The 18,060-nt window shown below is 39.2% G+C and overlaps 1 protein-coding gene across 1 annotated transcript; it reads left to right on the plus strand.

Annotated features, from left to right (window-relative positions):
• Positions 1-7,747: 7,747 nt before the first annotated feature.
• Positions 7,748-15,347, plus strand: TUBB1 (tubulin beta 1 class VI). Its single transcript, XM_020981473.2, has 4 exons — positions 7,748-7,932; positions 9,396-9,504; positions 10,441-10,551; positions 10,691-15,347. The coding sequence occupies exons 1-4, from the start codon at positions 7,876-7,878 to the stop codon at positions 11,764-11,766; spliced, it is 1,353 nt and encodes a 450-aa protein (XP_020837132.1). The 5' UTR covers positions 7,748-7,875; the 3' UTR covers positions 11,767-15,347.
• The last annotated feature ends 2,713 nt before the right edge of the window (positions 15,348-18,060 follow it).

Here is an 18,060-nt window from a genome sequence, read left to right on the forward strand (position 1 = left end):
CCCTTTGTTGTCAGACCCATAGTCCATCCTGGGGCAACAAGAAGCAAATTGTGGGGAAAGACTTACCCCTAACATCCCAATATAGCACTTTGGACTTCACAAAATGCTCTCAGCTACGTTATCTCATTTCCTCCCAAACGACAACCCTGAGACAGAGGAAGAATGCAGATGCGGATACAGGCTCACAGCCATCCCAGAGAGTTTGAGTGAATGTAGAGCAGAGACTCGACAGATCCCCCAACAGGGACTCAACAGAAATGTGCTAAGTGCCCACCGCGGGCAAGACTCCCTACAAAGTGCTAGCTGATGACGAGGAGCGACCCAAGTTCTTGCTCTCAGTGAGATTACAGTCTGACGGGGGAGATATAACGCCTACAAAAATGAGTACGGGGGAAAGGAGAGATCCAGACAAAGCTTCTCAGACAGTTTTGGAGGAGGGTGATTTCTCCTTCAGCTGAGGGGACAGTGAAGGAAAGTTTCAAGGAAGAGACAACCCATGAGCTGGGTCTTAAATGCAGCCAGGTGGCATCGTGGATAGAATGCTGGACCAGGAGTCAGGAAGACCTGAGTGCAGATCTATCCTCAGACACTTACTTAGCTATGTGACCGTGGGCAAATCACTTAACCTCTGCCTGCCTCTGTTTCTCATCCATAAAATGGGGATAATAATGGTATCTACTTCCGTAGTTGTTGTGAGGACAAAAAGAGATCATATTTGTAAAGTGTTTTGCAAATCTTAAAGTGCTATATAATGTTAGCTTTATTTTTTTATTATTAATAATACTAATCAAGAGGAGGGGAGAAGAGCTCAAGAAAAAGTAAGCCTGGCCCAGTAGTAGTGAAGGAAAACTCCAACGATGCAGACATTTTCTGGAATGTTTTCCCTGACAAGAGCAAAGTTGAAAATACATTCTTGGCTTGCCTTAATATAATAATTTCATACTTGAAGAGGGGTAGAGAAAGAGATGAGAGGAATTACCATTTTAGACTTGACTCTGACCAACAAGAAAGAACTGATTACTGAAATAGAAATAACAGGAACCTTAGAGTGACTACTTCATTTCAGAATTCAAACCCCTGAGCACTTACTAAGGACCTATTATGCACAAGGTACTGTCTTAGGTAGGCACTGGAGATAACAAGACAAAATGAAAAACAAGCCGTGTCCTTAAGGAGCTCACTCTCTGTTGGGAGGATGCAGCGCGCAAACAGATGAGCGGACGAGGGATGATCTCAGGGAGAGACACTGAGCATTAACTGCTAAGGGGATCAGGGAAGGTGTCCCAGAAGAGATGGCACATGAGTCAGGCCTTGAAGGAACTAAAGAGTTAAAGAGGCAGAAGAAAGGAGAAAGGGCATTGCCATTGCCAGGGAACAGCCTGTGTGCAAAGGTGCCTGGAAGATGGAAAGTCATAGAAGTCATAAAAAGGGAAGAGCAAGTGGATTACTTGAGCCAGAATACAGAGAGCATGAAGGAAAGAAAGTAACATGAAATAAAGCTGAAAAGGGAAGTTGGGCCACATTGTGAAATGTTTTAAATGCCAACCCGAGGAGGTAGTATCTTATCCTAGAAGCAATAGGAAAGTGACATGGTTACACTTTTGCTTTCAGAAGATCCTTTTGGCAGCTGTGAAGGGGATGACTGGGTGAGGGGAGCAACTGGAAATCTAATTAGGAGGCTGTTTCTAAAGTTCAGGTGAGAGGGGATGAGAGCCTAGAATTGGGGGGGTAGATTCTGTTTAGAGAGAAGGGGATGTATGGGAGATATTGTGGATATAGAATTGACAAGAATTAGCCATTGATTGGACGTAGGTGAAGGGAGGGAAGATTACAAATGGCTCTAAGATTGACAAAAGAGAGGAAAACTGGGCATACCTTTAATATACATTAAATCTTGGGATAGCTGACTTCAAAGGGTTCAGAGAAATAATAAGGGGGAGGCAGCTAGGTGGCGCAGTGGATAGAGCTCTGGCCTTGGACTCAGGAGGACCTCAGCTCAAATCCAGCCTCAGACACTTGACACTAGTTGTGTGACCCTGGCAAGTCTTGGAACCCCAATTGCCAAGAAAGAAAGAAAGGAAGAAAGAAAGAAAGGAAGAAAGAAAGAAAGGAAGAAAGAAAGAAAGAAAGAAAGAAAGAAAGAAAGAAAGAAAGAAAGAAAGAAAGAAAGAAAGAAAGAAAGAAAGAAAGAAAGAAAGAAAGAAAGAAAGAAAGAATAGGTGGGATTCCCTGGCCAAAAATCCTACGGAAGAAATCATCCTAGGAGGGATGGGAAGTTTTCAAGAATGAAATTCTGAAGGCATGAAGGGAAATAACTGTGATGAAGAGGGAGAGAGTTTTCTAAAGAGACTTATGTGAATACACAGTGAAGCCATTAGCTAACTTTGATATTTAAAAGACATGTACAGAGAATGAATAAAAAGGCATGGCGTGATCCTGTAAGAATAATGTCAGGAGTGCTAAAATTCAGAATAAGACGAAGCTGGGAAGGAATGGTGGGAAATAAAAAAAAACTAGGATTTTCTTAGCCATATTGGGAAAAAGAGGAAGTTCAAAACAGGGATAAGACTGGTACTCAGGGTGAATAATGGGACAGTGGTCATGGAAAATGGAGAAAAAAGATAGAACAATCTCATTTTTCGTTTGCTTGTTTTCTCTATCTCATAGTTCCTATGATGACCTACATTCTAGGAATGTCACAGGAAAGATCAGAAAGGAAATGTAGGCTTAGAAATGGAGGTGGGCCAATGACATGTTAAGAGCAAGAGAAGAATAGGCTGAGTGCATTTACTAATTCCTATAAAATGTAAATAGACCTAGAGGTACACCTAGGGTGTTCCTTATGGAGAATGTGTGGAGGAATATAATCACACCAAAGGCATGGATGGTTTGTAATCAGCACTTACAGAATGAGTGCCCACGTTAACAAGTTCATAGATCCAGCCAAATATATCTCTCTAAAGAGAATAATCTTTGGAATGGAATTGATGGAACACAACTGATGGCTAAAAAAGAAAGTAAAACAGAAAAAGAAAAGTACAAATAGGCAAAAGAGAGACCTGGGCACCTTTTGATAAATTCAAGTCACCAAGCTCAGATGAACTACATTCCAGAGCACAAAATAGATGGATATGATTCCTGAGCTATTGTCAATGATCTTTGAAAGATTATGAAGAATGGGAGAAGTGGCAGAGGACTTTCAGTTCAATCATTTTTCAGTTGTGTCTGACTCTTCGTGACCCTATTTGGAGTTTTATTGGCAAAGATACTGGAGTGGTTTGCCATTTCCTTCTCCAGCTCATTTTACAGATGAGGAAACTGAGGCAAGCAGGGTTAAGTGACTTGTCCAGGGTGTTTGAGGCTGCATTTGAACTCAGGAAGATGAATCTTCCTGACTTCAGGCCCAGTAGTCTAACTCCTGTGCTACCTAGCTGTCCAAGGACCAGAGAAGGACAAATATACCTGTTTTCAAAATAAAGAAGAGAATGGAGTTTATTTAGTCTGCAAACTATAGGCCACAGAGGTGGCTCAATTTTAAATTCCTAACAAAATTGTAGAATGTATTATAAAATGGATGCTTAGTAAATTTGGAAAATCAAAGTCATTAAAAAGAGCCAGAATAGTTTGATAAAAAAGAGTTCAGGGCAGCTAGGTGGTACAGTGGATAGAGCACCAGGCCTGGAGTCATCTTCCTGAGTTCAAATGTGTCCTCAAACACTTACTAGCTGTGTGACCCTGGACAAGTCATTTACCCCAATTGCCTCTCTCAAAAGAGAGAGAAAGAGAGAGAGAGAGAGAAAGAGAGAGAGAGAGAGAGAGAGAGAGAGAGAGAGAGAGAGAGAGAGAGAGAGAGAGAGAGAGAGAGAGAGAGAGAGAGAGAGAGAGAGAGAGAGAGAGAGGTCAAAGAACCAAGACAGTTTCTTCAAAAAAGGTCTTTTTTTAAAATTTTTAAAAAAAATTTTGTTTAACAGGGCTGCTGGACTGGGAGAGGATCAGATTCAATCAATCAATCAATCAATCAATCATTCAATAAACATTAAGGGCCTACTAAGTGCCAGGCGCTGTGCTAAGCACGGGATACAAAAAGAGGCAAAAGACAGTGCCTGTCCTACAATCTAATGGGAAAGAAAATATGCAAACAAATACATACAAAGCAAACTAGATACAGGATAATTAAGAAATAATTAACAGAGGGAAGGCACTGGAATCAAGAAGGGTTGGGGAAGGCTGCCCGTAGAAGTTGGGATTTTAGTTGGGACTTAAAGGAAACCAGGGAGGTCAGTAGTTGGAGCAACGGAGGAAGAGTGTTCCACATATGGGGGACAGCCAGAAAGAGTGCTTGGAGCTGAGAAATGGGGTGTATTATTCATGGCACAGCCAGAAGGCTAGTGTCACTAAATTGAAGCGTATAAGTCAAGGAAAAAGGCAGAAGAAGACCAGAAAGGTAGGAGGAGGCTAGGTTTTGAAGGGCTTTGGATGCCAAACACAGCATTTGGTATTCTCCTGGGGTTTGTTGGGGGTGGGGGTTGTGCTGATTGGACCTGCACTTTAGGAGAATCACTTTAGCAGCTGAATAGAGGGTGGATTGGAGTGGGAGAGACTTCAGGCAGGCAGACCCCCCCAGGCTGTTGCAATATGGTGCATGAGGGCCTGTATTAGAGGGGTGGGCAGTGTCAGAGGAGAGAAGGGGCCATAAAGGAGAGATGCAGCAAAAGTGAAATTGACAGGCCTTGGCAACAAATTGGACAGGAGGATGGGGGTGAGAGATAGTGGGGAATCCACAGGATGACTTCTAGGTTGTGAGCCTGAGGGACTGGGAGGGCGGTGCAGTCCTCTACAGAAATAGAGAAGGTAGAAAGGGGGGAAGGGTTAGGAGGAAAGATAAGAAGCTCTGTTTTAGACATATTGGGTTTAAGACGTCCATTGGGCATCCAGTTGGAGATGAGAGATTGGAGGTCAGCAGAAAGACTGTGGCAGGATAGGTAGATTTGAGAATCATTAGCACAGAGATGATAATTAAATCCATGGGAGCTGATGAGATCACCAAGTGAAGTAGTGTGGAAGGAGAAGAGAAGAGGGCTCAGGACAGAGCCCTGAGGGACACCTATGGTTAGAGGGTGTGATCTGGGTGAAGGAGACTGAGGAGAGATCAGATAGGTAGGAGGAAAACCAGGAGAGAGTGGCATCCTAAAAATGCAGAGTGAAGAAAGTATCAAGGAGAGAGTGATGATAGTATCAAAGACTGAGAGAGGTCAAGGAGGCTGAGGATTGAAAAAAGGCCATTGGATGTGGTGGCTAAGAAATCATTAGTAACTTTAGAGAGAGTAGTTGTGGTGGAATGATAAGCCAGATTGTAAAAGGTTAACACAAGAGTGAGAGGAGAGAAAGTGGAAGCACCTATTGTAGACAGCCTTTTCCTCCCAGCCTTCCCCAAATCTTCTTATACCTTACACTGTGCTATTATTATCCCCCTTTTACAGTTGAGGAAACTGAGGCAAACAGAGGTTGTGACTTACTCAGGGTCACACTGCTATGAAGTGTCTAAGGCTGGGTTTCAACTCAGGTCTTGCTGACTCTAGGCTCAGTGCCCTATCCACTGTGCCTAGATCTAGATGCCTTTAGGATACAGAAATAAATATTAATCTTAATATAATATATAAAATATTAAAAATAAATATAAAAGCTATCAATAAAACTTTTTTTTAAAGAAGCCTACAATGTGGCAGGAGAAATGAGGTATGGGCACAGAAAACCATAATATAAAGAGACACAATATGGCCAGTATGAGAAGAAAGGTGTGAACAAAGTGTAGTATGAGGTTTTAGGAAGGAGCCCTTACATCTGGCTGGTGGGGATCAGGGAAAGCTTCGTGGAGGAGGAAGAATTTTGGGCTAGACCTTGAAGGTCAGATAAGGTTTTGAGATAGGAAATGGGGGAAAGGATCATTCCAGGACTAGGAATAGAAGACATTCTGCAGTTTGTTACAAAAGCTGTAAAATCTGTTCTCTAATACATTCAACTTGTTTACAGTTAATGAAGAGAAAAAAAACCTCATTCTCATCATCTATTATGGGACAAAGTTCATCTTTGCTTCACTATTTTCAGTTTCTTTTGTTACAAAGTCCAGATGATAATGATGATGATGATAATGATGATAACTAGGACTTATATAACACTTTAAGGTTTGCAAAGTGCTTTACATATGTTAACTCATTTGGTCCACACAATAATCCTGCGAAGTAGGTGTTATTCTTATCCCCATTTTGCAGATGAGGAAACTGAAGCAGGGAGAGGCTAAATGACTTGCCCTAGGTCACAGCTAGCAAGTATTTGAGGCATGAATTGAACTCAGATTTTCCACAATGTGCTTTGAATATAGATTCCTTTATTAGCTAGATTGATTACTATTAGAAATCAACAAGCCCTTAGGATTTACTATGTACCAAGCACTATCATTATTATTTCCTACAGTCAGGATCCCAAAGCATATAGGGGTCATTAATAGAATGAGAGAGGCTAGGGATAGTATGGCAAATTTGGATCTGTAAGAAAGGCAGCAGTAGTCAGGATTGGGGAGCTGCTGAAACTAAAAAATGATTTAAATTTGCACTTGAAATTTAACAAGATTGAGGTAAGATATTCACCAGTTGTTAGATAGGAAGATATGTTATGGAGATGTAAGAAAATGGGCAAGAAAATGATACTTCTTTTAAAATGTCTATTTCTGCAGACTCTATCCCAGCCCTGAGGATGCTTGGGAAATACTGAAACATAGAAATACTGGTAGTGATTCTGTTGCATCATAGAATTAGTCCATCATGTTACACATGAAGAAACAATCCAGAAGGTCACTGTCCCATAGTCCAAAGTAGCACAGCTGAGCTTTGCATCCAGGTTCTCTGACTTCAAACCCTGTGCTCTTTCCTCTGCATCTGAACACTGGGAAATCTTGTTCACTCACCTTTTATCCTTCTGGGTCAGAGCACATGTGCATTATGATTCTCACTACAGACTAGTTTTCCCACATGCAAAATCATTTCCTTGCCCCAACCCAAGCTCTTTTACCTCCTTTCCATTATGTTTCCTTACATAACAGGCTACTTTTTACAAATTTGTGAGCCTAGGCTCCATCTTCACTAAATGGCAATAAAACAAAACATGAGAAACTCCAACAGAAATCACACCTCAGGCAAGGAATTGAAACTTGGGTTGGAAATCAATCTGACCTTTTGTTAATTTATTTAATGGAGACAGAAGATGTAGTGACAGAGGTTAGAGGTTGGGCAGAGGGACTTTTTTTCTTTTAAATTAAAGTCACTTTATCCAAACAAAATAGGGAAAAATCCTTTCTCCCCTCCCTCCCCTTTCAAAACTGGTCTCTACTCAGGTTCAGTAGCAAGATAAATTAAATCTGAAGATAAAGCTTGTCAATCTAAAGACACCAGAGGAGAATCATAACAATCTCATGCCACATCATTAACCATCCTTCAATTTATAGTCTAGGAGATAAAATCCAACACTAACACTTCAAGACAACCATGGCCTCCACACAACCACTGACCCAAGTAATGGTATATATTTAAGCATTTTGCTTTAGGCCGGGAAATGACTGGACAATATTGAGTGTAACAGTAAGTAGCAGAAAAGGAAAAAACAACCCCTTCTCAAAGAAAGATAGGCAGAAAAGGAGGGGGGTTGAGGGGGATTCGGAACTGGTTACACCCTTGGTGTTCATTTTTGAAGGGCAGTTTGGTCATTCTAAAACACTCCTTGGAAATGACTCTCATTGCTTCTAACTGATGAGTTTGGGAAGAGTGGTTCTCCTGGAATTTGTGGATTTCATTAGAATCTCCTAACTTTGGTACAAGAAAAAAAATGCGTGAAATTGTACATATTCAGATTGGCCAGTGTGGGAACCAGATTGGATCCAAGGTAAGATGAATTTGATTATGAGTACTGTATTTCTATGATTGATGCATAGTATCCAAAGATCACAAGCCTAGCACTGACGCACAATATTTATTGATTAGGCCAGTTAGGAACATGTCTAGTATTTGAAACAAAGGTAAAAATGACCCACAAATTTGAAAAAATTTGACAATTAGGCTAATATAATTTGTGGTTAAATTTGTATAACATGTACATATATGACATAATACAATTTATAGAAAACTTTCTATTATATTTATGCCTCAACAGGCTATTATATATAGCATGGTACTTTTTATCACATTTGAAGAAAAGTGATTTATTTCAAAATCAGTTTCTGAAAGTTGGTGGAGGAAGTATGCCAATCTGAAATACAAGTTTTGCTGAACAATACCTGAATTATTGTTTTACCATAGTAGATTTTGGAAGGCAATTTTCATTCATTTTTCTTCAAACAAAGTTCACCAAAATTTTTCCTATTTAGTTTATTAATATTCAGCAACAAAAAACAGGCTCAACATGTCAAATGTTAAAATTTTGAGATCGCTAATTCTAATGAGTACCAGCTGATAATATATTTTTGTTTTTACTTAGGTGATTTAAGCATGGCGTACTTTAATATTTGCTTTTTATTTCTGTGACCTTTAGAGGCAGGTGCACTTTAGAAATGGAACAAAGAATATTCCTGTCAATAAAAGTCAAAATTATAGGGAAGAGTCATAGGGCATTTAAAACTAAAATACAGACACAGGAGGGTGGGGCTGCCTTAACCTCACAGTTCTGCGGTTCAGAGATAAGACAACAGAGGACCACAAATGAATGGAAGTTCTAGATATGGCCTTCTTTCTTTTTCCAGAGCAGCAGTGTGGTCTAGTGGTCAGTGCATTAAAAAATGGTTATTATTTTGAGTCTATAAAAAAGGTAAATGCATGTTTATTTTGTGGTACTTATATAATTCATACTCCTTTATAACTCTCTCCAAGGAACAGTATTATGATTTGTCATATCTTATTAAGAAATACATCTTTATAATTCAAATTATTGCTATTTTGGAAAGAACATTACATTGGAGTCAGAAACTCTAAATTTCAACCTATGTTCTACCACTTAATACCTATGTAACCTTGAACAAATGACTTAACCTCCATGGGTCTTAGTTTCTTCACCTATTAAAAAAAAAAGAGGGGAAGGGAGCTTTAGGCTAGATGATCTTTAAGGTCTTTTGAGCCTTAATACTCTATAAGATAAGAGAGCAAGGGCTCAAAATGTAAAGAGCAGGAAGGATGGATATTTCAGGAACAGGGGAAATCCTATCCAAGGCAAAGAGGATGGAGATGGAATGTGCACTGGGAACCACAAGTAGGCCAACTGGACGAACTTGGAGTGCATGGGGTTGGGGTGTGTGTGGGGGTGTAATGTGAAATAGTATGGAGTCATGAGTCCATCTATCCTCTTTCTTCTTTCAGTTCTGGGAAGTGATTGGGGATGAGCATGGGATTGATGCCACTGGAAGCTACCATGGAGACTCAGCCCTGCAGCTTGAGAGAATCAATGTTTACTACAATGAAGCCTATGGTATACTACTGGCACGCATTTTCACTAAACTCCTTCCAGGAGTCAGGCAAAGGCAGCCAAAGGAAAAAGATGTAAAAACACAGAGGATGCCTAACTGACAAGTCAATCAATTGACAATTGATTGCCGACAATGGCTAGGCAGGCAGGCAGATTTCCAAAACAATCAACAAACCCAACCCCAAGCCCCAGAAAGAAGTATCTGAAACTACTTTGCATACAGTAGGCACTTAACAAACATTCATTGAATTAGGTACAAAGTGCAAAAGTATGCTTAAGGTATTTGAGCATTGTCATTTAGTTATGAATTGGTTAGATATTAGAAAATTTTCCATGGAGAGGTAGTCATATCCCCTGAATTGCAAATGCTAGAGAATGGAGGAAGAAATGATTAGAAGATGAAAACTTTTGGTAGAGAGGCAGTGTGGTATGTAAACTAGACTACTGGATTTGGAGTCCAAAGGTCTTTACCAGAATTAAAATGGCATTTCTGATGCTTACTTTACTAGCTATAGGGTCATGGGCCAGTCTTCCCTGATTTTTAAGCAACTAAGATGAGATGTATCTGCTGAGCTATATAGTCTGGTTGGGATCTGCCTTGGTGAAGGAGTTCCCACACTAATGAAATGACATATCATTTTAGAGATTTTAAGGAATTTTGTACTGTAGAAAAGAATAAAATGGATGACTCTGAAGTCTCTTCCTGTACTCTTTTCTGGAGTCCTACGATCCCAGTAGACTCCCCCACTAGCCTATAAGCTTCTTGAGGGCTTTTTTTTTCTTTTTCCCCCTTCTGGTATCCTCAGTCCTTATCATCATTCATAGAACAAAGTAGGGGCCTAATAAATGCTTATTGATTGGTTATCTACATAAATATCCAATGGATCTATGCTAACAAAAACAATAACCTTTAGAAATGTTTTTCTATTTCTAAACCAGCTAAAAAGTATGTGCCCCGCGCTGTCTTAGTGGATCTGGAACCTGGTACCATGGATAGCATCAGGTCTAGCAGATTAGGAACCCTCTTTCAACCTGACAGTTTTGTTCACGGTAGGTATTACCAAGGCATTAACTGGAGTAAATGCAAATTTATTTCACAAATGCATAATAATACTGCCACTTTCTCTTCACTTGACTTTTCTCATCCCTATCCTGAGTGTAGTAACCCTGAAGACTTCTCTTGCTACAGGTAATTCGGGAGCTGGCAACAACTGGGCAAAGGGCCATTATACGGAGGGAGCTGAACTGATTGAACATGTGATGGATGTGGTCAGGAATGAGAGTGAGAGCTGCGACTGCCTCCAGGGTTTCCAGATAGTCCACTCACTGGGGGGAGGGACTGGATCTGGTATGGGTACTCTCCTTATGAATAAGATCAGAGAAGAATATCCAGACCGGATTATGAATTCCTTTAGCATAATGCCTTCCCCCAAAGTGTCTGACACAGTCGTAGAGCCATACAATGCCGTACTTTCCATTCACCAGCTCATTGAGAACACCGATGCATGCTTCTGTATCGATAATGAAGCCCTCTATGATATATGCTTCAGAACCTTAAAGTTGACAACTCCCACCTATGGTGATCTCAACCACTTGGTGTCCTTGACAATGAGTGGGATCACCACCTCCCTCCGCTTTCCTGGTCAACTTAACGCTGACCTGAGAAAATTGGCGGTGAACATGGTTCCTTTCCCCCGGCTCCACTTTTTTATGCCTGGCTTTGCCCCATTGACAGCCCGTGGCAGTCAGCAGTACAGGGCTCTCTCGGTCTCTGAGCTCACCCAGCAGATGTTCGATGCTCGCAACATGATGGCAGCCTGTGACCCTCGCCATGGCCGTTACTTAACCGTAGCCTGTATTTTTCGAGGCAAGATGTCCACCAAGGAAGTGGATGAGCAGTTGCTCATGATACAGACCAGAAATAGTGGTTATTTTGTGGAGTGGATTCCCAACAATGTCAAAGTGGCTGTATGTGACATCCCACCACGGGGGCTAAACATGGCTGCCACCTTTATAGGGAATAACACTGCAATTCAGGAGCTATTTATCAGGGTTTCTGAGCAGTTCTCAGCTATGTTCAAAAGGAAGGCCTTTGTCCACTGGTACACTGGTGAAGGGATGGACATAAGTGAATTTGGAGAAGCAGAAGGTAACATCCATGACTTGGTATCAGAATATCAACAATACCAAGATGCCAGAGCAATCCTGGAGAAGTATGAGGAGGCAGAGGAAGTTGAGATAGAACTAGAAGAAAAAGAACAGTAAACAGTGGAATAAGAGGAAAAAATGCTTAGATGTGAGGTAACCACTCTATCAAAGATATAATCAAGAATTTTGCTTAGCATAGTTTTTGGCATTTTTCTTTTTAAACCATTTTGGTTTTATGTTCCAAATACAGTGAAGAATGGACATCAATTATTTTTTTCTTTGATGGGGTTTTGGGTGGGATGAGGAATGAATATGGGAAACAAACAGATTAAAGCATTGAATTCCTAGCACTAGCATTTACCACATTTAGGAGCTTATAGTTTAACTGCAGACTGCATGTCAATTGATTTAATATGGTAAATTTGTTGATAAACATTATAATCATTCTTTTAATATTTATCAGATGTCTACTATATCCAAAGCACTGTGTTAGGGAGCAAGGGGGAGGCTACCTCTCTGGTCTGGCAGGGAATCATTGCAGCTTGAATCAACTCCAAAATTCTTTGGGGAGATAAACTGATCTGGGGAAGAGGGGGTTTGGGGATTCTTGCTGAACATCTCTGAGATAGTCTACTTTGAACCTCCTGCTAACCAAGCTTTATCTCATACCTTTCTGCTGGCTACCTGAAACCTCAGAGGAAATAAGACAGCCTAACTGTTAGGTTTCACTACAATTAAGTAAATACATATTCAAAATGTATTTAAATGGACATTATTAGTAAATCTAATTTGTAAAAATCATTGTGTGCTGGCTAGAAAAAAATTGAGAAAATGACTACCTCTAAAGCACAGGTAGCTCCCCACAAAGCATTTAAATAGTCTTAGATTACTAAATTGTTTTAAAAATTTTTTTAAATATTTATTTTGGTCATTATAGATTAGATTCACAAGAATATTATGTGGTTTTTAAAAATTCTTGATCCACTTTCATTTATATTCAGAAAATGCTTTGCAATCAGCTTGGCTTTAGAAAAAAGGAAATAAATCTACAGATACACACAAATGTAGAAACTACTGAAATTTAGGAATTAAGCAATTACCATTACAATGTGCTTCTCAGGAACTGAAAACAAAATCTCTCATTAGGGAACATTTATACTTTAACTGCAGAGGTTGCTACAAATGGCAGCATTCTGAGACACTCTTAACTATAATACAATTTTAATCTGCTCATATTATAATAAGACTAAATCTATTAGAGCAAAATCTGGTAACGTATAACCTCTTAATTACATTTTACCTGTCTCTACTAAAGACAATTACAACTGCCATTCCTTTTCTACACTATAAGGAATATAAGGTTGTCTTTTTTTTTAGCATTATCATTTAACTATGTTATTTGATCCAGTTGTTAAAAAAAAAGGCACTTCAATCTTCCTTACACTGAAAATGTCTTTTTAAGCAATTGGGTTTCCATTCCTCTTATTTGCTTTTGTAATTGGCTAGAATAAATATAGGGACAGCAGGAAGTGGGAGGGTGAGGAAGTGGTACAATCTGACTAGAATGTTGCTTTTTTAAAAATAAGGCACCATGGTAACACCAAAGCAAAGGTAGTCAAGAAAAAGTTTGCCAAGGAAATAAGACTGACCATCTGCATTACTGATACTTTCGATATTTACAGATATCAAATCTAGTGCCTTTAAACCATTTTCTACTTGTAGAGGACACATTGAATTCAATTCAATAAATTAAAGGATTTACTGTACAGAGTACTGTTTAGCACTAAGGGAGATAAGAAGATAAATCATACAAAGCCCCCTACCCTCCAAATTTCACTATTTAATAGTGAATATCAAGTGTATAAAATTAACTAGTGCAAAATAGACTATTAAAAGTGTCTAAGAGATGTACAGGGAGTTCAGAGGAGGAAAAAGGTGACATGTTCTGGCAGGGCCAGAAAAAGCTCTGTGGAGAAGGTAGAATTTGATCTGGACATTGAAAAATGGGTAGGATTTCAACAAGTGGATATTAGGACGAAAGGAAAGGCAAGGCTGGGGGAGTGAAGGAAATGTCAGGCATAGGGAACAGCAAAAACAGAGGCATTAAAAAAACCCCTCAGAATATGTTCAGACTGTCAAGTTTGGTTGGATCATAGCAGATGAAGTAAAGAACTGAGGTAAGGATGGAAAGAGAAGTTGAAGGCACATTTCAGGGGACTCTGAATAGCAGGCTAAGGAGTTCATTGACATGGTACATAATGGGGAGCTGCTGAGGCTCTTTAGCTTCAAAGGAGTGAAGGGATCAGAGGGTGTACAAGAAGGAATAATGTGTCAGCAACAACTAAGCATGGGTCTAGATGGAAAGAGCCTAGAGGCCATAAGTCTGGTTAGGAAACTATATCATAGTCCACATAAGAAGTAAGGGGGGGAAGAGGGAACAAATGAGGCTATTAGTCTAAACTGAAAGGAGAAAAATGGACAAACCCAAATGGAAAACAATTATTTGCCATTTATTTACCATATGCCAAGCACTGTGCAAAATGCTGGGTATACAAATACAGTACAAGAGTGAGGCAGTCCTTGCCTTCAAAGAGCTTATTTACAATAAATCTACAATAAATTAACAATTTACAAACTAATTTACAAGGGACACAAAACTTATAGGGAACATTTGTCCAGGGAAGGGTGCTTTGGCCTGGGAATTCAAAGAGATGTTGAATGAAGCCATAGGGGAGTCCATTAACACATCCTTTCCACATGCAATGATATTTATTTGATGATTAGAGTGAACATCTGGGTGAGATGTGAGTATGGTAGGGCTGGTGTGGGACTGGATAGATGTGGTGGGCTATGTGAGTTTTCTCTCATTCATCAATCAGGACAGCTTAGCTCTAGAGTAGGAGTTCCAAAGTTCAGCTGATTAAGTACCCCTGGAAAGGTCAGAGGGTGCTCCAAGTGGTAGGATGCAAGGAGATGGCATATGTGGATGACTGGATTGGATAGAAAGCATGAATTCTGTAGATCTAATAGAACTTCCAATGGATGAGATGGGAAACGGGTCAAAGATGACTAAGCATGGGTGACTGAGAAAATAATAGTGTTAGTTTTTTTTTTTGTTTTGTTTTTTGGTGAGGCAATCAGGGTTAAATGACTTGCTCAGGGTCACACAGCTAGTAAATGTTATGTGTCTGCAACCAGATTTGAACTGAGGTCCTCCTGACTCCAATGCCAGAGCTCTATCCACTTAGCTGCCCCAATAGTAGTGTTATTAATAGCAACAGGGAAGTCAAGAGAAAACAGTGGTTGCATTTAGTGAGAACCTGTTAACATATAGCTGTTGGGGTGGCTAATTCTTTAGACCCTAAGATAAGCTTACGTTTACTGAAAAATTATACACGTGCTTGAGAACTTTTGATGCAAAATATGAAAAAGCAACTAGGTATGTGTTAGTAGAATGTTGCATTTCAAGCCTGGAGAGATCTTCTAAACTTTAATAGCTGTTTAACCTCACCTGTCAAGATAATACCTATGGTACCTGTAAGTTGTATCAACTGAGAAAAGCATGTAAAAATATCAGCTATCATCAACATGTAGCTATGTGAATGTATCAAAAATATGTCTGCTGACTTATAATTCTTATATTCATGTCTGTGAACAAAAAGAAAAGTCAAAGGACATAAAAAATTTAAATGATTTAAGTTCATTTTTTTCTTTGAATCATATATATACAACTAATTCATTTTCTCTAAACCCTGTTCAAACTGATTCTTCATTTGTTTACTCAAAAATACTCCAAAATAAGTCACTTTCCTAATTTATACCATAGCAATAGATTAAAAAGGAAAAAAAATTTGAACTGAATATTTTTCTTTCGAGTTTGGAAAATTGTTCCTTCTACAATATTTCTAAGATGACCTAACAGTCCATGAGATAGGATTGTAGAATTTGGAGCTAAAAAGAATCTTGGAGATCATCTAATTCAACACCTTTATTTTATAGAGGAAGAAATACACCCAGAAAGATTGGAAATTTGCTTTAGTTCACTCAGCTAACAAATGGTAAAACCAGTACTAGAATTTCTAATACCAACCCCAAAAGGCAGACATCATCTTGATGCAAAAGACTTCAGCAGTTTTTTTTTTTTTGCTCTAGACCAGGGGTTCTTTTTTTTCCTTTTTTTTTTTTTAAGGGCAGTCTAGGGGTAAGTAACTTGCCCAGGATCACACAGCTAGTAAGTGTCTGAGGCTGGATTTGAACTCTGGCCCTTTTGACCCCAGGGGCCAGTGTTCTACACACCATGACACCTAGCTGCCCTAGACCAAGAGTTCTTAACTTTTTTTGTGTCATAGACTTGTCTGACAGTCTGATGAAACTTAGGGACCCCTTCTCAGAATAACTTTTTTAAATGCATAAAACAAAATACATAGGATTACCAAGGAAACCAATCACACTGAAATAGTTACAAAAATATTTTTAAAATTTAAAGCTTGTTCTTTGAACAAAATTAATGCAGCTAAAATAAGAAGGAATGCTACCAAACGAGAAAAAACTGCATTAAATTTCTCAGATAAAGGTTTGGCATCCAAGATACAGAGGTAAACATATCTAGCTCATATATATGTGACTGTATCAAGAGCAAGTCCTCAACAGATAAGTGGTCAAAAGATATGAATAAACAGTTCTCAAAGAAAGAATTACAAACTATTAACAATCGCGCAAGAATGGTTGAAATAACTAATAATGAGAAATAGAAAACAAAAACCCCCCTAAAGTTTCATCTTATACCCAGCAAATTGGTAAAGACGACAAAAAATGGGAATAGTCAACTCTGGAGGATTGTGGGAAGATAGATAACACTGGTACTTTGTTGGTAGAGCTATGAATCAGTACAATCACTTTGAAAGCAATTAGGAATTATGCAAATAAAGTAACTAGAATGTCTACACTCTTTGATCCAGAGATTCCACTACTAGGCATGTACTCTCAAAGAAGAAATTTGTAAGTTCCTGTATACACCAAAATATTTACAGCAGCATTATTCATGGTAGCAAAAAACTGGCAACAAAGTAGATATCCACTGATTGGGGGATGGCTAAACAAATTACAGTATACGAATATAATGGAATATTATTGTACTGTAAGAAATGACAGATATCAAGAATACAGGGAAATAGAGAAAAACTTACATGAACTGATACAGAGTGAAGAAGTAGAGCCAAGGAAACAAAATATACAATATACACAAAAAATGTGAATGAAAAAACAATAACCATAAAACAACTACAAGTGAATTCAGAATTGCCAAGTATGACCCCAAAGAAGAGATATGAGAAAAAAAGCTCCCCTTTGCAGAGGTGGAGGTTCATGGATGTGGAATATTACATACATTTTCAGACTTTTTTGGCGCACTGATTTGATTTTGCCATTCTTTTTCTCTTCCTCTTTTTTTTTCTTCTTTAAAAAATATTATTTGTTATATGATGGTTTCCAGGGAAAGGGAGGGATACTGGGAGAAATTTAGGTAATTTAAAAACAAAGGCTATCAATCAAAATTTGTGGGTTTTTTTTTTAAAGTTCACAGACATCAGACTAAGGACTGCTGCTCTAGATCAACTCTGGCCTTAAAGCCCTTTACAATGTAGCTCCAAGCTAATTATACATTGCTCCCCTTTCTGCACTCTCAGTCTGCCACATTGGCTTACTGCCATTCTGCTTGCATAATGCCCCAGCTGCTTATTTTGGGCCTGTGCACTAGGTTTGCCACAAGGCTTGGATTCACCTCCTGCCCACCTCAACCTCTTAAGGCCCCCAGCTTTCTTCTGGCTCAGGTGAAGGGCCAATGCCTACATGTGGCCTTTTCCAAACCCCAACTCGTAGTGCTTCCCCCAGCCCAAAACTTTTTTCTCTGTGTCTGTTTATGTTTAAATTTTAGCACTGCCTCTCCAACCCCCAACAACAACAACAACAACAGCAAATGTGGAATTTAAATTCCTTGAGGGCAGAGGTTATTTTATTTGTTTTTGAAGCTTTAGATCCTGCTTGACATCCCTTGGCTCTTAATAAATACTTGTTGATCGATTCAACAACACACTTGGGATCTTAGCCAAAAGAGTCTTTTGACAGAGCACTCTTAAGGATTCAGTTCAAAAAACATTTATTAAGCACTTAATAGATGCAGGCAACGAGAATATAAAAGACAAAGGGAAATAGTTCCTTCTTCAAGAAACCTATAGCAGCTCAACAGTCTATGGATAGATTTCCTGGGCCTGGAGCCAGGAAGACCTGAGTTCAAATCCAGTCTCAGACACTTCCTAGCTGTGTGTGACTCTCTGTTTGCCTCAGTTTCCTCATCTGTAAAATGTAGATTAATAACAGCCCCTAACTTCTAGGGTTGTTGTGAGTATCAAAGGA

This window comes from Phascolarctos cinereus, unplaced genomic scaffold, assembly GCF_003287225.1.
Source record: "Phascolarctos cinereus isolate Bilbo 61053 unplaced genomic scaffold, phaCin_HiC Scaffold_2;HRSCAF=192, whole genome shotgun sequence".
Classification (NCBI taxonomy): domain Eukaryota; kingdom Metazoa; phylum Chordata; class Mammalia; order Diprotodontia; family Phascolarctidae; genus Phascolarctos; species Phascolarctos cinereus.